A 22,833-nucleotide genomic window follows, 5' to 3' on the forward strand; every position below is an offset into this window, starting at 1 on the left:
AATGAAAATGCAGGGCCCTTGTTAAGAAATTTCGAAGAATTTCAAGATGGTGGCAGCATAGCACTAAACTCTGCCCTCACAGTAGAAGGTGCTAGAGGTGCTACAGTGAGTAAAACTCGATCTGGTTTCTGCACTCGTTGAACTCAGCTCTGAGGGAGGAATCAGACATTAATCAAGGAATCACACAAGTAAATGGCGACATTTTGATGGGTTAGTACAACAAAGAAGAAACACATGATGCTGAGAGGATATAACCTGGAGATTTGATCTGGTTTAGAACCATCTGGAAATACTTCCTTAACAGGGCTGGCATTTGAAAGATGAGCAGGTCCCTGTGAGAAAGGGTGGAGGGGAGAGGACTCCAGGCATGAGGGAGCATGGAGGAAGAGGAACTGAGATTACAGGAAGCAGGAACTCAGAGCAGAGAGAATGAGGGTGGAGGTGGGAGGTGGGCCAGGACCCGACTTTACACAGTTTTAGAGGAAATTAACAAGTCTGCAGAAATTCAGGACTTTTTTCGTGGCTGAAAATAACACAATATTAAAATTATTCACTCCCATTCTCCTTTCAAATAAACTGAGGAAAATCACCCTAATATACATCTCACCCTTATTTTTCTATTAAAATTTATTTATCTATTTGGAGGGAGGGAGGGAAGAAGGGATTGAGGGAGGGAGAGAGAGAGAGAGGGAGAGAGAGAGAGAGAGAATCCCAAATAGTCTCTGTGCTAACAACACAGAGCCCAGTGCAGGGCTCAAAATCATAAACAGTGAGATCATGACCTGAGCCAAAATCAAGAGGCAGACACTTAACCTACTGAGCCACCCAGACATCTCAGAGATCTCATCCTTATTAATCAGAGATAATGTTTTTCCATGTAAAAAAAATCACATGAATGGACACTGACCAATCAGAACAAGTGTCGGGTATGGGTGCACCACATGTCCATGGGCAGTGGCCAGTCAGACTAGTGTCAGGTATGGAACCCACCAAATGTGCATGGGCACTGACCAATCAGAACAGATGTCAGGTATGGGAGCATCACATATGCATGGGCACTGGCCAATCAGAACAAATGTCAGGTATGGGAATACCACATGTGCATGGGCACTGGCCAGTCAGAACAAGCATCAGGTACTATGTTGGGAATATGTGAAAGGAAAGAACTTGAATGATGAGAGTCCTTTAGAAACTCTTCCTTCTCACCCGTCCACGTCTTTGCTTAGGTTTCTTCTCAAATGTCCTCCAAGAAGCCTCCTTGACCTCTCTGTCTAGTGTCTCTGCCTCTACCCCCTTTCACAGATTTTCATATTACTCTGGTTTACTTTGTTCATAACTCTTAGTACATTAACACTAGCTTGTTTGTTTGCTTACTGGTTTATTGTCTCTGTCCCCTACTTGACTCTCTGTCCCCAACTAGACCTTATTGTTTCTGAGGGCAGGGACCTATATCTCTTTTGTGAAGCATGTATCTAGCTTGCATAGTGCCTCACACATAATATGTGCTCAATAAAATATTTGTTGACTGAGTGAATCCATACAGTGAAATTCTTTTATGTGAGTCTCTTGTTCCTGGGTTTCTATTGTCAAAATTCAAAAATGAAACTTTATGGATGGCACTTCTTAGTGTTTAGTTTTCCTGAAGAGAAATTCTACAGCTTTGGGGGCACATGGGCAGTTCAGATGGTTGCATGTCTGACTCTTGATTTCAGCTCAGGTCATGATCCCGGGCTTGTGGGATCAAGCCCTATATTGGGCTCTGCACTGAGCATGGAACCTGCTTAAGATTCTCTCTCTCTGTCTTTCTGCCCATCCCCCTCCCCTCCAAAAAAAAAAAATGAAAACAAATTTAAAAATTCTACAGCTTTATATTTGCCTTTTTGGGGGCAAGTGTGTTCATTTGTTCCCAGTCCACACACATTCGTTGAGCCTCTTAGGCCTTAGAAATTTCCAGGGAAGTTCTGGGCAGAAAAGAATTCTGTTCTTAGTAAAACACTGATTTCCTGGGAAATAGATTAAATACTGGATAAATATGCTTTGATTTTGCAAAATCCAGACCTTGGTTTCAGACTTCAGGATAAAAGTGATTGGGATAGGCTTTGAAGCAAAAATTCAGGATTAGAGAATTTAGCACAGAGTACTTCGCCCACTTTCTGCAGCCCATTTGTGGCTCACCACAACTTTTGCTTTTCTACTCAAAACTTGACAGAACATGATGATGCCATGAAGGAGGGGTGCCCTGAATACACCGACCTGTCCCTGGCATTTGCCTCCCTCATGTAATCTGACGTTGTGGTGAGGCCCTCCTCCACTTTCAAAGACAGCTGCAGTGAAGACTCCTCTGAAAACTAGAGCTAATGAATTCTAGGTGGACTGAAGGAGAAGTCTTTGCCACACGGACTGTCTATGGCTTCTCCTGAGGCTCCAGCCACCTCCTGACATAGCAGAGAAGCTGTTAAGAGAGGTTGTTGGCATAGTAAGGTACCTTGTTTGCAGGGAAAGGATAGTATCTATCACACAGTTATTTTCCTTGCAGTTGTTTCTCTCCTACTGAAAAATTTAAGGCTAAACGGGGTCTTGCAAAAGATTCCAGTTTCTTTGGAAGAGAGCTACTTTTGATTAAATAATCCTTAAATTATATTCTTCTCGGGCCTTAGGAATTATATCCCAGCTGAAACCCAAGCAAATTCTGCTGAAGTGCCTGGACGGACTCCACCTTGCAGGAGCTCTAGGGCTTGGACACCAAGGGTTAACAGATACTGCAGAGCTGAGCCCAGAGGGCCTGAGCCCTGCTGGGCAGTGAGTGGGTATCTGCTGTCCCAGAGAGGAACAAATGGATATGGGCATATATTTTGCTTGGGGAGGGGAGGAGTGTGTCGGTCATTTGTGAATTTATTTTGTTTTATTTTTGGCAACTTAATATAATTTCAAACTTAGAGAAAAGTTGCAAGTCTAGAATAAGATACTTCTGAATACCCTTTACCCAGATTCACTGTTTATTTTCATTGTTTATTTACATTTGCTTTATCTCTCTGTCCCTCTTTGTCTTTCTGTCTCTGTGTAGCTCTGTGTGTGTGCGTGTATAGTATATACTATATATACATATATACATACTATATATAGTGGAGAATATATGTATATATATATACACACACACATATAGTAAACATCTATATAACCTATAAATGTGAATTATTTTTCTCTTCCTATTTGAGAATGAGTTATAGACATTATGTTCCTTTGGCCTTGAATACTTCAGTAAAAGAACAAGAGCATCCTCTCACATTGTATAATTATCAAAAGCAGGAAATTTAATATTGACGGAATATGTTCATTCATTCATTCATTCATTTTTAAAATTTGCAGACTGTCACAATATTTTATAGCTATTGTTTTTCACGGTCTGGAATCCAATTCAGGGTCATGCATTGCATTTATTGTCATGTATTCTTTAGCCTCCTTTAACCTGGAACAGTTCCCTAGGCTTTCTTGGTATTTCTTGATTTTGAGAATTTTAAAGAGTAGAGGCCACCAATGTTGTATGGTTTTCCTCAATGTGGGTTTATTAAATATTTCTTCATGTGTTTAGATTCAGATTACACATTTAAAGAATATCTGGAGTGATGTGAAACTACTTTTTTTAGTCTGTGCATTTTTCACAGGAATATTTACAGTAGTGACATGGTGTTTTTCTCAGTGTGTTGTATCAGAGGATTTGGGGTATCAGTTTTGATATTAGTACTGGTAACATTACCTTTGATTACTTAGTTCAGGTGGCATCTTGTAAGTTTTTCCATTGTAAAGTTATGATCTTTCCCTTTTTAAGTAACAAGTAAATCAAATCTTGGCAGAGTCCTCTTCATCATGAACTGTTAACCTACTATTTTAGCATCTGTTGATGCTAAACTTCGTCATCCCATCTATGTTTATTTGTTAGTGTTCTAACAGAAAAGATTTCCCTTCTCTGCCATTTATTCTTCAATTGTTTATGTCAGCATGGGCTCATGGATCCCTGTTGTATTCAGTGAGTTCTGGTCCATTGCTATCATCATTTATTTGATGCTCAGATTGTCTCAGATGTGGCTGGGGAGGGTCCTATAAGCTGGTGATTCTATCCCTTTTTCTTAAAGCGTTTCATTACTTCTTTTTTTTTTAAAGACTATATATTTTCTTCTTTTACTTTTTAAAGTGTATTTATTTTGAGAGACAGAGAGAGAGTGAGCAGGGGAGGGGCAGAGAGAGAGAGAGAATCCCAAGCAGGCTCCACACAGTCAGTGCAGAGCCCAATGCAGGGCTTGAACCCACGAACTGTGAGATCGTGACCTGAGCCAAAGTCAAGAGTCAGATGCTTAACAGACTGAGCCACATAGGAGCCCCTCATTACTTCTTTATACAAAAAGATTACCAGGGTCATTTATATTTTCCATGCCCTAGCCCTGAAATTATCCTTTTCTCCAAGGTGTCCTGGGTCCTTTTAGTGGAGAATGGCAGTTTAAAACCAAGATGTGGGCCCTGGGTGTGTATATAGTTGCTAGGGTTCCATTGCTTCTTTACCTCTCAGTAAATAGAGGTAGGGAAAAAACAAAAATATGTGTGTGTATGTGTGTGTGTGTAACCATGAATTTGTTCTGATGCCTCCAATTCCAATCTACCTACATGTATCTATATTTTTAAAAAATGGCTTTAGATGTATCATCTTTCTTTAGTACTGAGATACATAAAGAAGGAAACAGCCACCACCAAACAAAAGGACAGCTGTTCTAGTACCTAGATAGTCTATAATGGCATTAATAAAATGACATATACACATGCTTAGGGTACATACGTACAAGAAAGCACCAAATAAAAAGTGATAGTCTTCTCCCTACCCTAGGCTTGTCCCCAGTTTCAGCTTCCTTACAGGAAAAATGTAATATATATATCAGGATGTGTGTATGTATGCATATGAGAGTATGTACTTTTTCTTTTTTCTTTTTTTAATGTTTGTTAATTTTGAGTGAGTGAGCATGAGTGGGGGAGGAGCAGAGAGAGACACAGAGAGAGAGAGACACAGAGAGAGAATCCCAAGCAGGCCTCTTGCTGTTAGCACAGAGCTTGATGTGCAGCTTTATCCCGTGAACTGTGAGATCATGACTTGAGCCGAAATCAAGAGTTGGACACTTAACCAACTGAGTCACCCAGGCGCCTTTGTACTTTTTCTACTTTAATTTTAAGAATTTGACATAGCAGGAAACAGGCTGTGCATACTGTTTATTATTATTATTTTATTATTATTTTGGTAACTCAATATATCCTGGAGGTCATTCCATGCACTGGATGGCTCTACACTATTCTAAGAGCATTGTGTTTCTCATTATATGAATGGATTAGTTTTATTTAGCCAGTCTCTTTTGGTGGACATTTTCTTTCCAGTGTCTTGCCATTATAAACAGTGCTACAGTAAACACCTTTCTGCATAGATCTTGGTGAAAGTATATCCATGGTTTCCCCATGGTTGTTCCTATTAGTCATTTTATTGGTAGGTATTATTAGAGAATCTCCCAGAAAGTTCACTTCACTTATATAGGCTCATCCTTTTTCCTGCAGTATCTCAGGACAGGTGAAATGATGATGACATCTTGCCTCCACACTTCTAAGGCTCCTGATTACAAGTCTCCAGGAGCACCACTGTTCCCACCCAGTCATGGAGACCAAGAATCAAACCCGGCTTTCATTCTAAGACTGTAATTAAATGCCTATTTGTGTTGCTGTTTCTCACCTTAATTTAAAATCTGTAGGTCCAATCTCTCCATTCAGGAATGAAGTTCACCTGTTGAATAGAGATATAAAAAAAAAAGTAACATTGAGGGTGTCCTTGTTAGCCATAAGGGCTTATACTTAAAGCAGTTCGGTCTCTAATTTGTCATTAAATAATGGCAGCTCCCTGATAGAGTCATACCAGGGCTCTTCTCTGCCAAAGGAGATCTGTGTGTGGACCCTGAAGCCAGGAGAAGGAGGAGCTGTGACTCTCTCTGGCTTCTGGACACTTCCCAATCTCTGATCAGAGAGGAAGTGGACTCAGCCCTTTGTGTGTCTTGTACAAGGGAAGATCGATGTGAAGGTCACTTGATTTTAAATTTCTTCCCAGACTTATCTTTAAAATCTCATGTAAATTGACATTCCATTCTTGTTGAAACATACAAATAATGGCTGGCATGGCTTCCTGCAAAGTCAAGTTGATGGACTGTGTTTATTCAGTGGCTTCACCTGCCTCCTAGTACACTTCCAATGTTAGAGGCACAGGGCTATATTCAGCTTATCTTTGGCTCAGTCCCACAGAAACAGACCCGGATACAAGTGCAGGTGGTTTATTTGGGAAGTAATCCCCAGAAACACTGGTGAGGGAACAGGGAAGAGACAGGGAAGGGAAGGAAGCTGATACAGGAAGTAATCATGAACAGGTTAGCTCTGTGGGTAGCTGGGGTTCAGTCCTGTGGGGGACTGCTGGGACACCACATAGGATAGTGGTTCTCAAATTTGCTGCCCACGAGAATCACTTGGGGAGTTTTTGAAACTCTTGATGTTCAGAATCCCTGGATAGTGGGAGACAGGCATGAGAGTAAACTCCCTTGGTGGTTCCAGTGGACAGTCAAGACTGAGAGCACACCTCAGAGTTGTCCCCACAAACTGTAGGAAGCTGGGCTATTTGCCTACCAACTCCAGTACATCGCCTGTTGAGGGCTTCTCCTGATGGCATTAAACCCCTAGAATTTTTGGCCTGTAGAAAGCCCAGTTATGTAAGGGAATAGTGATTGCCTAGGGGTGTGGGCTGGTAGGACTAGCCGTAAAGCCAGATCTGATATAAAATTTTGGTTGTGTGCACTTACAGAGCATCCTCAATAAGCCATTTAAACTCTGTAATCTCAGTTTCCTCAGGTGTAATCATTTTTGTGTATGTATACAGCTGTAAAGATTGGATGTCACAAATGGAAAGTACCCAGCATGCAGTGGATTCTTTTATTATTATTATTATTTAATGTTTTTATTTGTTTTTGAGAGAGAGAGAGAGAGAAAGAATATGAGTGGGGGAGGGGCAGAGAGAAGGAGACACAGAATCCGAAGCAGGCTCCAGGCTTTGAGCTGTCAGCACAGAGTCCAACATGAGGCCTGAACTCACAAACCCAAGATCAGGACCTGAGCCAAAGTCAGACACTTAACTGACTGAGCCACCCAGGTGTCCTGCAGTGGATTCTCAATAGACAGTTGTCATTCTAAAGCCAGCAAAGGGAAGGAGGGAACAAAGGAAAAGCAGCCAGAACATGCCATAAGAAAAACCCTAAACTTTAGAACTCAAGTTGTGAGTTCCAATCTGATAGGCAGTACCTAATGGTTCTGCTGTGGAATGTTTTCTCTATTTAAAGGACTGTCCTGATGAATTGTCAGGATTTACAAAGCATCTTAGCAGGTACACCCAGTGCTCACCTCTGCTTTGTGTGGCAACATGTCTCCAGGAGAAGATGGTCCAGAGACCAGGGAACCAAGGGAAGCCTTGCTCTCCCTATGGTTAAATGCCTGCCTGTTAGCATTTAAGGACCTACTTAGGAATGCATGGGGTGCTGTGGCTGATAAGGCATTACCAGCACTGCAGTCTTTCTAGATAGGGATAGGCAGGAACACAAATGAGTAAAGATCTAAGAACTCTCCTTGTAAAATCAGGTTCCCAGTTTTACTGTGGACCATGAGCACATGTGACTCTGAATTATGCAGTTGGACTATCTAAGTTGATTGGTTACATGGAGTAATTATCTAGAAATTAAGGAATTGTTCAGACATTCCCTAAACTATATGAATAATTTTTTTGTTGATAAAGGCTTCAAATCACTTCATATGTGAAGAATTTTAATAAATGGGAGTTCATTATGCTGTTAAAAGTAAATGAATGAACACATAAAAGAGGGCCAGGGAAGCTTCAGTGATTGTAATGTGTTATGAACGAAAGACTGTGATTAGTCCAATTCAGTGCACCTGAGAGCTAGTAAAAACATATAAAATAATTATAGTAATTATTAGAAGGCCAAGAAAAAAGTGGTCTGGTTAATTCAATTTTGTGCTTTCTGTCACATCCTATTGTTGAAAATCTTTGTGAATAACAAGCCCTTCTGCCACCTTAAATTGATGTCCATAATGAAGTTTTTCTAGGATAATCTCTCTGGAAAATATACTCACAGCTCTCTGCTCTGGGTAGACAATGTTTTCTGTCTTCCTTCCTGCTCCTCTGGCCTTGAGTGGTTTTGGAGGGAAAAGTGGTATATGTTTGAGGAATGACAGTGACTCTGGCTGCCATTTGGTTAGCAGGGCTGGTGGTGGCACTGATAGGCTGGCTGGCTCTCTCCTCCTCCCATTTGTCGGTTGGACATGGTTTCCTTCCCACAGAAGAGAAGGACCTTTCCATGGCCAGGACGATTTCATCTCTGCTTCTAAACAACCTAAGGGCCAGGTGTTCCATGGCCAAAATCAATAATCAAGGCTTTTCCTAGTTTTCCAAAATGAAGTTAATGGGTAGACTTTTATACATTTTAAGTATTTTCTCTATGGTTTGTTTCCTCTGGCACCTGCTCTCACTTGCTGTTACTGCTTCAGTTGCTTCTACTACTATTTAGCGAATACTTGAATAGCTGTGTGGGCTAGGCATTGTGCTAGGCCCTTTATCCACATTGATCTAGTTAACTCTCACAATAACTTTTGTATTCCCATTGTATAAATGAGGAAACTGAGGTTTGAAAAGGTGAAATGATGTGCTTAAGGTTCTACAACAAATAAAAGTCATAACTCAGGTGTGAAGCCACCAAGTCTGACTCTAGTGCCAACCTAACATCTTCAGACTATGGTTAATGGCATCTGAACGCAAAATTACATTTCATGTTAGTTATGGTTTATTCAGTAATAGCTCAGAGAGCACCAGGATTTCCAGGTTTGCTACCCGAAGAGCACACTGAAGAGCCCAGAAAACAGGATCAGGCTCCTGGATGTTGGAGAAGGATGTTTTAAAAATAGAGAGGAAGAACTCCCAACAGTGTATTAAAAATGGAGTAGGGGTCCCTCTCTCTTGTTCATGCCTGCGGCTTCAGACAGGAGCAAAATAGAATTTGGATCCGTTCCCTGTTCAAACGTGAGTTTAGCCAGTCAAGCTCCAGCTAAGAGCAAGTACAAGAACACAAAATCCCTTTGCTAATCTCTCCCCAAAGAAGGCAGATGAAAGGGAGGCATTAAAGCCTCTGAAACCACCAAAGCTGTTTGCCAGCAGAGAGATAAATCAAAAAGGTTTGAGATCTGGTTTGAATTTAATAATTACAAACGACTAATCGGGGGCCATTTGCTGTCAGGTTGGGAGCTGCACTCCCTCCATCAGTGTGTTTTTGCTGCTCTGCTCACTTGGTTATTAAATAGAAAAGCCCTGTGATTAAATAACAGGGCTGTTCCGACACTAATCAATTCAATCTCAGCCATTTAAAATGAAGTCAGGCCTTGCATTTGCCCTGACTCTGTGAAGGAGTACAGACAACACAGTGGAAACGTGACTGAAGGTATCTGGAGAGGGTCCGTTTAGACCCGGTGTGACTGGGTAGTCCAAGGATGGTCAGGTGGTGTCCTAGCCAGGCGCCATCCCCCCAACCCCCCATCCTGCAGGATCCCCATCTCTGGTACCCACCCTGCCCACCTTGCAATGTCAAATAACAACAGAACAGCAGCAACAACAGTGGTAATAGTTATTATGGAGAGAGCCCCAGTAGCAAAAATAATGACCATTTTTTAATCTTTTGCTATTTGTCTGGCCCTGTTCTAAATATTTTATTTCCTTTAATCTTTGAAATAACCCCATGAAGGAGAAATCAAAGCTTATGGAAGTGTTTTATAGACACAGATCCCCACATCTAGAAACCGCCCTGGCCCATTGTAGGTCTTCAGTGAATAATGGTTGAGTGAACGAAGGGATAAAGAAGTAAGCTTATCACACCAAATAGCAAATAGTGGAGCTGGATTTTGAACTCAGGTCTGTCTCATTTAAGCTCTTAATTGCCTTCAGGTATGTAGGAAAATACATTGTGAACATTTTATATTGTTTTTAAAATGTATTATTTTAAATAAGTGTTTAAATATATTTTATATTTTTAATATACTAATTTAAATAAAGTACATATTTTAAAAAATTTTTAATGTTTATTTTTGAGAGAGAGAGAGCACAAGTGGGGGAGGGAGCAGAGAGAGAGAGAGAGAGAGAGAGAGAGGGAGTCACAGAATCTGAAGGAGGCTCCAGGCTCTGAGCTGACAGTACAGAGCCCAACGCTGGGCTCAAACTCATGAACCATGAGATCATGACTTGAGCAGAAGTTGTACACTTTTTAAACAATATAAAAACAGAAATAACATTGTATCTCAGAAAGATCAGTGGTTTAGGAATCAGGCAGGCCTAGAGCGAAATCCCTTTCTAGTATTTACTAATTTGTGCCCTTGAGTGAGCTTGAGTGTCCCTCACTGTAAAATGAACACAGCAATTCTTATTTAAACTGGGTTAAAGAGGAGCTTAAATGGAACAGTCCTTTAAACTTTGAGCACAGTGCTTGGCTCATAGCAGATGCCTGCTTCAGCTTTTACTTCCCTCCACTCGTGTATTAGAAAGCACCTGGTGATTCTCCTTGGATTCTAAGACTCAAAACCTCAAAGGATACCAAGATTTGAGTCTAGAGAGAATGGAAGCTGAGCCCAATGAGGATAAGACATTCAGACCTGGCCCAGTTCTCCTGAACATTGATTATCTAAGGATAGGGTCACTGCTCTCCACAGAGAGCCTTGCAGGGACAGCAGAAAAATTAGTTGTTTATGGACCATTTACTGATGAGATTTAGTAGTCTACCTTGTTCTGTTAGAAGGTAGCCACGCCTGGGGCACCTAGGAGGCTCAGTCGGTTTAGTGTCCGACTTCGGCTCAGGTCATGATCTCACAATTCGTGGGTTCAAGCCCCACATCGGGCTCTGTGCTGACAGCCAGCTCAGAGCCTGGAGACTGTTTCAAATTCGGTACCTCCCTCTCTCTCTGACCCTCCCCTGTTTGTGCTGTCTCTCTCTCTCTCAGAAATAAATAAAACATTAAAAATTAAAAAAAAAATAAAGAAGGTAGCCACACCTAAAGGAGAGAGCCATTGAGTGGCCTGGAGAGCAATGGTGCTTCATGAAAGTGGGTTGGAAGGAGCACAAGTAAAGACTTACAGTTGAGACAGCAGGATGGTGTAACCAGTAGTGAGTCTCAGAGTCTGCTCAGATCCATCCAAACATACCCCTGTCTCCATCAGGCCTTACATTGGAGTATATGAAGGGCTTTTCTCTGTAGCAAATTAACAAAGGGGCCTCGTGTTTGTCTGTTTGTTTTTATGATCATGGAGGATTTTATTGTTTTCCATAGTATAAGGCACTTATTTTGTAATGTGTTTTTCTCTTTCAAAGAAAAAGTAATCATAAGTGAATGCGCTGGTAATTATCTGTTATCAGAATGAGACACATTTATCTACAAAATCCTTTCCTTACTTCTGAATAAACCAACACTAGGGAATATCGGTGGTACTAAAAAAATGTTAGCATTTCATTGTGTTCCCTATTCTTAGCATGTCTTTGCTGTGTTTTTTGTTTGTTTATTTTTCTTCCTTAAATAGTTTATTGTCAAATTGGTTTCCATATAATGCCCAGTGCTCATCCTAACAAACGCCCTCCTCCATGCCCATTACCCCCTCTTTCCCTCTCCCCCACCACCCTCAGCCCCCAGTTTGTTCTCAGCATTCAACAGTCTCTCATGTTTGTTTTGATTAGAGAAGCATGAGAGAGTTTTTCCAGCACCCAGGCACCCACAGAAAGTATCTTATCGAATATGTAACCTTGCAGGTCTAAGGAATCAGATAGTATATTCAGGCCCTTTGTTCTCATAAATTCCCCTCTGTAATTGCCTTTTCCGCCTGCCCTGAGTAGGCACCTAGGTGTTCAGACAAAGGGTTCAGGTGCCCATTAAGTTCACTTACGATTTGGTTCAGCTGGCTCTTGCCCTTCAATTGAGGTATTCTCATACTTTGATTCCTTGTTCCTAAAGAATGAGTCCCCATGCCATGACTGAGGGCAGTGCCTGGAGTCCCTCGCCCTTGAACAGATCTGACATTTCTTCTCATAGGAGTAGAAGTCACCAATGTCCCACTTAGACCAATGTTTGAACAGCAATGATTTAACATCTCTATGTATTTTAAGAAAAATAAATGCCCCCCTTAGTAAGGAAAAAAACTTTCTTATTTGGAAAGCAAGAGCTGTAGCTTGAACTTGCAGGTTTTGTGTCTCCAAGGAAATCTGAGGTTGAAGAATGTCAGCTTTCAGTGATTTTTGCTTTTGAGGTTTTGATTTAATTTTGGCAGCCAGGTGGTTAGCAGAAGGGAAGGGCGTCACCTCAAAAACACTGGCCTCCTTTATTCATGTTTTCGTTTAGTCACTCATTCAGAAATTATTCATTGACCTACTGCACAGGGCACTGGGGTTTAAAGTTTTGTGCCCAAATCAGTGCAGACTACAGCACCCAAGGCGCTCTGTTTTCATGGTTGAAAGGGAAGTGGACTGTGCATTCGCTTCAGTAAATTTAACAAGAATAACAGGGTGGGTCCACGGCTCCTCCAATTGGCTGATGAGAATGTGTGAGGCCAAGTGTGTAAATGCAGACAGCTTACTCAGTGTCTCCTGCCTAGGAACCTCCCCTCCCCCACAGGTAAGCTGCCTGTTGTTTCTGATGCACAGGGAAAATAGAACGGTGACTTGAATTATCCCTAACCTGCCTGATGGCAGGCAGTGATAACTTCTAAAACTAGAAAGGATCACAAAATGTTATCTAGGTGTACTGTCTTCAAGGCCAGTTCTTTAGTAGAATAAGTTATAAAGGTGTTTCTTCCGCAGCTCCTCATTCTCAACACTTTCTTATGTCATCTCTGTATGATGTGCCCTTCCAGACTCTGGGACATGGCAGTGCAGTGGGGAAACACATAGCCTGGAGCCCGATGAATCCAGACTCTGTCCCTTGCTAATTAAAGAACTTTGGGCAAATCCCTGCCCCTCTCTGAGCCTCCATCCATCTCCTCCTCTGTAAAATGGAGATAATACTTGTTCCTGTCCACTTCCTGGGGTGGTCGTGAGAATCAAATCAGATCATGCATATGAAGATTTAGTTCTGTGATGGGCAGGTGGTGAGTATTAAATAGGCCAAAGCTAGTTATTGTCATTATCAGTCATTCTGGTGAAGTTCAACATGAGAGCAGTGTCCTGCCACACCCTCTGCTTTCTGAGATGCACATTTGTCTGTGTCTCCAGCATTTAAATTTCCCATGAACTGTACTTCAGATCGTTGGTGTCAGTTCAGCTATCCAATAGTTTAGAGATGGCTGGGTGGAATTTAGAAGCTCCTGGGAGGGGTGTGCAACACAGGCATGGGGCCGTGTCACCTGCACACCCTTCATCATCTGGGCCAATCGGGCTGGCCAGTCTGGTGGAATGGATGCCCATTTGGTCCCCCCCCACTCCCTTTCGCTGTGCCCTTCTTGGAGTTGGGTAAATTGGTGAAGATAACAAACTTCTCAAAGGGAGCAGGACCGAGGGCATCAACAAAACAATCAAATACTATCATGGGGTGTGTGGGCCATGCATCAGGGTACTGTACCAGGTCCTGAAATGTGACCTTGACAGATCTAGTCCTGCCTTCATGGGCTTATGGCTCATGAGGAGGTCAACCAAAACCAAAATATTAAATTATCATTCTAAACTGTCTCTCCCTTTCTAGTCTGTCTCAGCACTTGATCTGACTCATTCACAACAGAGATCACAATCTGTAATTATTTTGTTTTCTTTTTGTCCCAATTAGTAAGCAAGGATCTTGCCTAGCTCATTCATTGCTGTATCCCCAGACCCACAGCAGGGCTCTGCACATCAGAAGTGCTCAGGAAACATAAAGCAAGTGAACAAATGGCTAAATGACACTTGTAAAGTTTTTGCTCCAGATCCAGAACTTAAACTCCTTCCTGGTTGCTGGCCATGGTCAGTCACCATCCTCTGTAACAGAAATTGAAAAGAAAACCCATTTTGATAACCCATTCAGCTTTCACTTTGTAAATATGTGGGCTTCTTAAAGAGATCATTCTATCCCCAATTAACTGGCCATGGCTTAAGTACAAAGGCTGCTAGAGGATGTTTGTCTTCTGGATTTGACAGTTGGAGGCACGTGGAAGTGTTTGGGGTTAGGGGTGCTCTGGAGACTGGGTTCCAGCACTGGGTAAGGTCTGGAGGTTCCTATGAGGGAAAACACTCTTGGGGTGCCTAGGTGGCTCAGTTGGGTAAGCGTCTGACTCTTGATTTTGGCTCAGATCATGATCCCACGGTTTGTGGGTTTAATCCCCGAATTGGTCTCCACTGATAGCACGGAGTCTGCTTGGGGTTCTCTCTTTCCCTCTCTCTCTCTGTCCAGCCCCCACTCATATGCACATTTTCTCTCTTTCTCTCTTAATAAATAAATAAACATTAAAAAACTCTCTTATTATCCCCGCTCCTTCACCAGGGTGGTCTTCTTGGGGTAACAGGCTACCATTAATGTATTGCATTAACAAAATTGTTGAGCTCTACGAACGGAATTGTAGCACCATGAAATTCTATAACCTGACAATACTGGGCAGCAACATATGTCTGTGTGGCTTATGGTTTGGGTAACACGTGACAGGAGCTGCTATTTATTGTGCGCCTACTGTGTGTTGGGCCTCCATATGCATATCATCTATGATCCTCACAACAACCCTACCTTGTAGGCATTATTCACTTTGTAGATAACATCCCAGAGCCTCTGCCCCTCATGCCATTTCCCAAGCTCCCAGGTATAACACTGTAGCCTCTCAAGGCAAGAGAAGCCAGACTCAGGAAGGGCACAGACTGTCCTGGGAAACAGCTGTGTCCTCTCTTACACTCCAGCACATGTGACTGATTGATTGCAGCATTCTCCCATTTGCTGTACTGTGTACTGCTTCTCAATACAGCGCTCCAGGCAGATGCTACCAGACATTCCCAATAGCAAATGAGTTGTAACCTATTTGCCAAGCATGCTTTCGGTGAGGTGTGTGAAGGGTTTTGCCCAGAAATTAGAATCCTGGATTCAGAGTGTTACACTGTAGCCATGTTACTTTGAACAAATTGTTTATCTCCTCTGACTTCAGTTTATTTACCCTAGAATGGAAATTACCCTTTGGCCTACTTGCCTCAAAAAGTCACCTTGTAAATATTAAGCAGTGATGTGGCTTCACTGACAGCACAGGGCTGCTTTTCATTGTAACTGGATGATGAATCAGTAAGGGTCAGGTCCCTACACAAACATGAAGCATCCTCAAAATGGCAAGTGGCTCTCCACATTTTCTCAAGGCTACTCTCAAAGCCTCTGAATAGAGTATTCGAGTCCCTAAAAATCACCTGGTGAGTTTGTTAATGCAGATTCTTTTTTCTTTCTTTTTTTTTTTTACAGATAGTTTATTGTCAAGTTGGTTTCCATTTAATACCAGGTGCTCATCCCCATAAGTGCCTTCCTCCATGCCCATCGCCCCCCTCCCTCCCACACCCATCAGTCCTCAGTTTGTTCTCAGCATTCAAGAATCTCTCATGGTTTGCCTCTCTCCCTCTCCCCCACAATTTCTCGAAATAAGTCAGGCAGAAAAGGACAAATATCATATGTTTGCACGTATAGGAGGACTGGGAGGAACTTAATGGGGGACCATGAGGGAGAAGAAAGGGAGAAATTGTTAATGTAGATTCTTGAGCACCATCCCAGATGGCTGATTTGGTATCCTGATTCTTGGCATTCATCTCTAAATCATTCCACTGGTCAGATGTAATAATATAGAAGACCTAGAACTCCATTACTCTGGATAGAGCCATATGCACCTGTGGGGTTCTAAAGATCTAGGTGGCTGGCTATGGAACAAGAAGCCCTAGTCCCCTCCGGATATCTTTGGCCTATGCAAACACCTCCTTCTATAAGAAGACCTCTCCAGGGGCACCTGGGTGGCTCAGTTGGTTAAGCGTCCGACTTCGGCTCAGGTCATGATCTCACAGTTTGTGGTTTCAAGCCCCGTGTCAGGCTCTTGTGCTGGCAGCTAGCTCAGAGTCTGGAGCCTATTTTGGATTCTGTATCTCTCTCTCTCTCTGACCCTCCCCTGCTCACAGAAATAAATTAAAAAAAAAAAAACCATAAAAAAAAGACTTCTCCAACCCCCACCAAGACCAAACTAATTACTCCTCACTGTAGAGTCTTCTAATCCATGTTTTGAGCACCCACTGTGTACCAGGCACACTGCTAAGCTCTAAAATGCATTGCCATATTTACTCCTCTCCCTCTGAGAATAAATAAGACTGATGATAAGACTAATATCATCACTCCCCCCCTTAAGAGTTGAGAAGGAGTAACTCAGAAAAGTGAAGTGACCTTCCTAGGATGTTTGGATTTTTCTGCATTATAGTTAATTCCCTCAGGGTCTGTCTCTCCTACAAGAATGTGAGATAAGGAACTCACTCTTTGCTGCTGCTGGTCTTTGCAGTCTCGGAAGGAGAAGTAGGGCCAGGATCATAGTAGATGCTCAACAAGTCTTCCTGGAATTGAAGTGAAGAAATAATAGGACAATTGTATTCAGACAGACAGGGATGGCTCTGGTTGCTTTCCATTTGCTGTCTTTCCTGCTCAGAGTATGATGGAGGATGAAGAGGTGGGCTTCTTTAGGGACTGAAGACTAAAATGTCTCTGGATTCCATGGGAACCTCATGCCAGTGATCCTGATCCTTTGGTAGGTTTCTGCCAAGTACAATTAGGAGACTTAAAAAGTCACACAACAGGGACTCAAATGATACTTGCCTGGTTGGTCGAGCTGGGATGCAGAAGAGAGGTGACTGTATCCCTTATGAGTTCTATTATGGTCTGTAGATGGAGTTTCTTTTCTTTTTATAAAGAAGAAAATATATTTTCCACATCTAATGTGGCAGATGGTCATAAGTTGATTTCAAATACAGTTTTCTTCAGTTCCAGTAATGATTTTTCTTGGTGTTGATGGCTATAAAATAGGAAGGTTGGAGATGATGTTTAAGATTGGTTCCAGCATTCTGGTTCTGTGATTCTATCAGGACCCTAGATGAAGTTTAGAAAAAATTTAAATTACTCAAGTACAAAGCACCTCTAGAAATGAAATATCTTTAAGTGAATTAGATTTCCTTTCCAGTCTAGTGTCTTCTTCCAGGTTAGTCAGAATCTGAACTTTGTATCTAAATTTCTAAGCCTTAGTATATAAAGACATTTAGGAAAAAAAAGAAATACTAAAAAACAAAAACAAATTGTAGCAGCAGGAATCAGAACAATAATGTAAACCAATTACCTTAGAATTTGAAGCTTCTCCATGATTTCCTAGGTTTTCTTAGAATTATTCATTTACAAAGGTTGGTTAAAGGTTTTGGGGAAATGTGGTAGAAATGGCAAGGATTGCATGTGCCCTTCAACTGATTGCTTTTTTTTTTCTTTCCTTAATCAGAGCCAGAATCCCTGTTTGCATTTGAACTTTGTTTATCATTTGTTTTGCAGCGAAAACGCAAACAGAGCACCCAAGATGAGGATGCCATTAGCCTGTGCAGTCTCGACATAAGCGTAAGTACAGCGCTTCCTCTTGCCTCTGACATGAGAACACGTCTCAGCCCTGAATCTATTTGTCAACATGCTGTATGCTTTGTGTGGGCTTCTAGGATCTGACAATGGAAGTTGTGACCTGGGGAAAACTCTTTTTAAACATTTCACTTGAGTGGAGAAAGCTGGGTGGCCAACTTAAGCTACCAAGCCAAGGTGTTGATTGCTCGTGCTTTTTTTTTTTCCCCCTCATAAAATGATATAAGAAATCAGTGCATCTGCGTAGAGTCTAGATAAATGCCACTGTGCTGTTTTAGAGGCTGGCTCAAGAAGATGGTCAGATGTTTGTCTCCCTTTCAGGGAAGTTAAAATGAGTTGGTCAGGCAGCCGGTGCCCAAAGACTGGGAGGCATCTCCAGCAGCTGGCAAAGCGAGTGACTTTGGATTTAACAGATCTTCGTTTGACTCCAGATTCTACACTTACCATTTATGTGACACTTTTCCTTGCCTCTGTTTTCTCATCTGGAAAATAGGGATGAAAAGAGTTCACCTAACAGGATTGTTGTGAGGATCAAATAAAACAACAAAAGTGAGAATATCAAGTACATTGCCTGGTACATACTAGGCACCCACCAAATGTGAGCCTTGTATTTTTCTTTAAAAGCAGAAGTTTGCAAAAGGTGCTTAATGACATGGTAGTCAAGTGCTGGTAATGACAGAAGCAAAGAACTTTCTTGAATTTTTCAGCTTGTGTCCTCAGTGCTTAATTTCAACAGTTTTCTTTGTATGGCCTCTTTGTCTCCCCAGGGACACAACTGGGAAGCCAACCTGGGCCTCTAATGCACTCATTATTGGAGGGCTGAGGGGTGGATGTTGAGGCCCTTCTGGGCTCCCTGTATCCACCATCATCTGTACTTCCTGGAAGTGTGGTCATTGTGCATGGTGGATCCATCCAAGTTTGGGCCCTGGTCTTCTCCTCTGCAGAAGCCACAGAATCCATTGTTGTGAGATGAGAAGGGTTCTGTGCTAATAATCAAGAACTGGGTCATGGTCCTGGCTCTGACTGTAACTAGCAGTGCAACCTTGGGCAAGTTGCTTCTCCTCTCTGGGCCTCAGTTTCCTCATTTGTTTAAAAAAAAAAAAGAGGTTTGAGATCAAGTCCTCTGAAACCATTGTGAATATTTAAAACTTTGTTGAACATGGATTATTGGGTTCTCATCTGACACCATTTAGTTACCAGTATAAACACTGCTCTTCCAGTTATTTTTAAATGTTTCTATTTATTTATTCTCAGACAGACAGAGAGGGCACAAGCAGGGGAGGGGCAGAGAGAGAATCCCAAGCAAGCTCTGCACTGACAGTACAGAGCCTAACTTGGGGCTCGATCTCACAAACCATGAGATCATGACCTGAGCTGAAATCCAGAGTCTGTTGCTTAACTGACTGAGCCATCCAGTCACCCATAATTATTGCAGAGTTTTCTGTGATGCAAATAGCCATGATGGAATAATCCTGAGCTGGTGTCTAATTAATGTACTTGGACATCTTTATTTCACCATATGGTGTTTGTTCCAGTCTTTAAACCATCAGATTGATGGAGTTGGACCAGTTTACTGGGATACCATGGTAACAGAACAGAAAGACGATGTTCTTCTGGGTTTTACTTTCCTCACTGAATGTTTTATTACTGACAGGTGAAGTCAGTGAAACTCTTAGCAGCAACAAGGTTTTTGTTGTTTGAATGTTTTTAATTTTGTGGGGATTATTAGAATCATTGACGTTCAGAACTGAAAGAGCCCTTAGCTACCATCTAGTTCTGTCCTCTCACTTTGAAAATGAACAGTAGACGCCCCGGTAGATGGAGTGATTTAGGTAAGACTTTAAGACTTTAGTCGTTTCTACAAGCATACTTCATCAAATGTATTTCTTCAACTACATTAAACTATATTTATTTTTCAAGAAAACATGTCTCTAGAAGTTTTTTTAAATAAAAAAACCACTAAACTCTCGTATCTGAAAGGATTATTTGCAATTATAAGTTGCAATTTGATTTCTGTGTTGATTGGCATCAATGACCTTACCTTCTCATGAAGGTCACTTAAGTCTCATATAATGAATAATTCAACCTCTTTTCTCTTGGCACAGCTACAAAAGATATTTCTTTCTCTCTTTTTTAATCATCTCATAATATGTTTTGTCACAATAGAGAGACTTTTATAGAAATCCACCCTTATGCTTAAGGGATTCAGCTATGACCAACTTCCTTTCTAATTTGCCTGGCATTTTTCCTGAATCTTGGCAGACAGATTCTAGAACCTGGGAACAGTTTCCTACAGATATTATCACAAAGTATTGAAAGACCTTGCAAATCTCCCTGACTCTTAGAAGCTGTTAGAAGACATGAAAGCTGGTATGTTCTAGGTTTACTGACAATCCCAGTCATATGGAAATGATAAGATGTGTGACAGATCCAGATGAGGCCTTGGAAGAAGTGGTGCTGATTTTCCATGCCTTCTACCTAACAGCCACTCAACAGAGATATGTTGAATTAAATAAGTGGGAGGTGGAGCCACTCACAGGAAGGTGTTTTGCCATAAAGGGGAATAATGTCTAAAAAACAGTTGAATCCTGGGGCTCCTGGGTGGCTTAGTCGGTTAAGCGTCCAACTTTCACTTAGGTCATGATCTCGCAGTTCGTGGGTTCGAGCCCTGTGTCGAGCTCTATGCTGACTGCCAGCTCAGAGCCTGGAGCCTGTTTCAGAGTCTGTAGCTCCCTCTCTCTCTGACCCTCCCCTGCTCACACTGTCTCTCTCTCTCCTAGAAATAAATAAAACATCAAAAAAATTAAAAAAATAAAAAATAGTTGAATCCAATAAATTAATTGTTCTAATAAATAAATGGCCTTTGCAGGTCACTCAAAGATGCTTCAAAATGGCAATGGCCAGTAGTCACAGTCTCTTAACTAACCAGCAGCCTAACTGAAGAGTTGCTTGAGCCTGTTTCTGTGTGTAGTGGAAAGTATCTAAAAAGAAGGTGGGTTCTGATGGATGACTCATACGAGAGGATGTGAAGGTTTGGGAAAATAATACTAGTAACTCTCAATTTTGATTCCATTTAATAAGTGGAAAGATAGTCATCAGATGTGTGCTTTCAACAAGAAGTTACTAGATGAGGGGATGGGGTCCTTTGAGGATCATGGTCAAGTTCCATTGGGTTGCAGCCCAATCCTGCATATACATTGAGCTCTTGGTGTGTACTTATTGCTTGAATGGTTTTTAAAAGCAAAAAAACAGTGAACCTTCCTAATGTGTATGTAGAATTTCATACATATACCCGTTTTAAAGAACTATATCTATGGCGTAGAGTAGGCAGATATTAACACAGATCAAATCTTCCCCCTTTGATTAAGAAGCATGTATAGAGTCCCTCAGGGTGTCCAAGTGATGATAACCCCAAACATTCCCACTGACACCTTGCTTTAGTTTAAAGCCTCAGATGACGATTCTGATAGGTGCCTGGAAAAGGGTTTGCCTCCTAACCTCCTATTGGACTTGGGCCTAGAGACCAAATAGAAGTGTGTAAGCTAAGAAAAAACTTATTTTTTCAGACAAGGATCTTCCATTGTTTGGAGGATCATGGATTCTTTTGGGAATCTGGACTCCAGAAAATTTTACAAGATTGATGTGGGATTTCATGGGCTCAGTGGAGCTCAGCCATGACCCCACGTAAGAGCTCCTCTTAAAAAGGGAATTAGAAGGGTCTTAAGGTATGGTGATGTATCTCCAAAGAATTATTCTCCTACCCTCCACCCCCAGCACTTGGTGAAAAATGAATTGTGATGGAATGGTCATGCTAGTTGACGCTATAATTGTTCTCTAATTTTTCCCACCACTTTATCTGAGCCAGTGGCTGAGTGAGCCCCCAACTTCCTGGCAGGATGGAACACAAACTATTCCAGAAAAAAAGAGGAGGGGGAAAGGCAAACTGCTTTTGAGAACAAATTACAGAGTGGAGAGTGCTCCTAGCAGCCGCCTACAAATCTCCTCTCACGTCAGAGGATACGAGTGGGATGGTTTCAGGGACATCGCATCCTCCACAGCACTTTTATGGTTTAACTTCTCGCAGGAGAGAGACGCCTGAGTGAAGAGCCAGGGTTCATGATGCCCTAGGAGAGGCCCTTGGTGGAAGAACCAGGTGAGCCCCTGATGGAGGCCACTGCTTAGCACCAAGCATCCTTTCTCAAAAAACAAATGAGCTCTGGGGCAGGCCTGAAAATAGTTTCCAATGACAAAAACAAGGTAAAAGATGAAAAGGAATGAATATATGTTTTTTCTGTAGGAAATATAGACAATATGAATAAGAGAATTCATTAATAATCCCACCTCAAAGCAGTAGCTACATTTTGATGCACTACCTTTTTGGCATTTCATAGGCACACTTTAAACTGTTTCATAATGAATATTGCAGACATACAAAATGGCATCAAGGATAATATAAAATACAACCACCAATGCAACTGAGGAGCTATGCCCTTAACAAAAAAGCAGAAGGCCCTTGCAAACCCCTTGCTCTGCTGAGTTGAATATTTATTGTTGCCTTGCCTGTGTATAAACTTGCTACAATTCATGTATCCCTCAGTAGTATACATATTTAAGTTTATATAAGCACAAATTTTAAAAATTGGGATCATAATACATATTAGTTTATTCCTGAAGTTTTCATTTACTACATTGAGATCATGTCTCCACATTCTAAGATATTCTTTAAGAACATTATTTTTAAAACTATATAGTACTTTGTTAGATGAATGCACCAGGTTTTTTTAGCCAATCCTTCCCTGGATATTTAGGTAAATTACCATTTTTTACTATTATAAATAACACTGACAGGCATTTAAGAGTATCTGTGTAATCTTTTATCAGTAGAATAAAATGGTAAAATATGAAATTCCTGGCTAAAGGAGTATATTTTTAAACCCACGAACAGGTTTATACCCCTTCTGGTAGTAAGAGGTGGAAATGCAGTTCAGGGCAGTTGAGTCATATTCAGAAACTCAGAACAGGGATCGTTCTCATGCTTCTCTGGCCCATTTCTTTCAACTGTATTGCTGGTCCCTTGCTAAGTCTGTGACTTTATGTGGGGCATTTGCT

At 41.5% G+C, this 22,833-nt stretch overlaps 1 protein-coding gene across 2 annotated transcripts in view; it reads left to right on the plus strand.

The window, feature by feature from the left end:
• The window catches only part of ARHGEF3 (Rho guanine nucleotide exchange factor 3), a 301,504-nt gene that overhangs the window by 141,283 nt on the left and 137,388 nt on the right, over positions 1-22,833 (plus strand). For both annotated transcript variants that reach the window (XM_077776708.1, XM_077776710.1), the window contains one exon: positions 17,647-17,709. In XM_077776708.1, coding sequence (XP_077632834.1) covers positions 17,647-17,709 — 63 coding nt within the window. The remainder of the gene's footprint in view (positions 1-17,646; positions 17,710-22,833) is intronic.

The sequence above is a fragment of the Crocuta crocuta genome, unplaced genomic scaffold (assembly GCF_008692635.1).
Source record: "Crocuta crocuta isolate KB4526 unplaced genomic scaffold, BGI_CrCroc_1.0 scaffold87, whole genome shotgun sequence".
NCBI classification, from domain to species: Eukaryota; Metazoa; Chordata; class Mammalia; order Carnivora; family Hyaenidae; genus Crocuta; species Crocuta crocuta.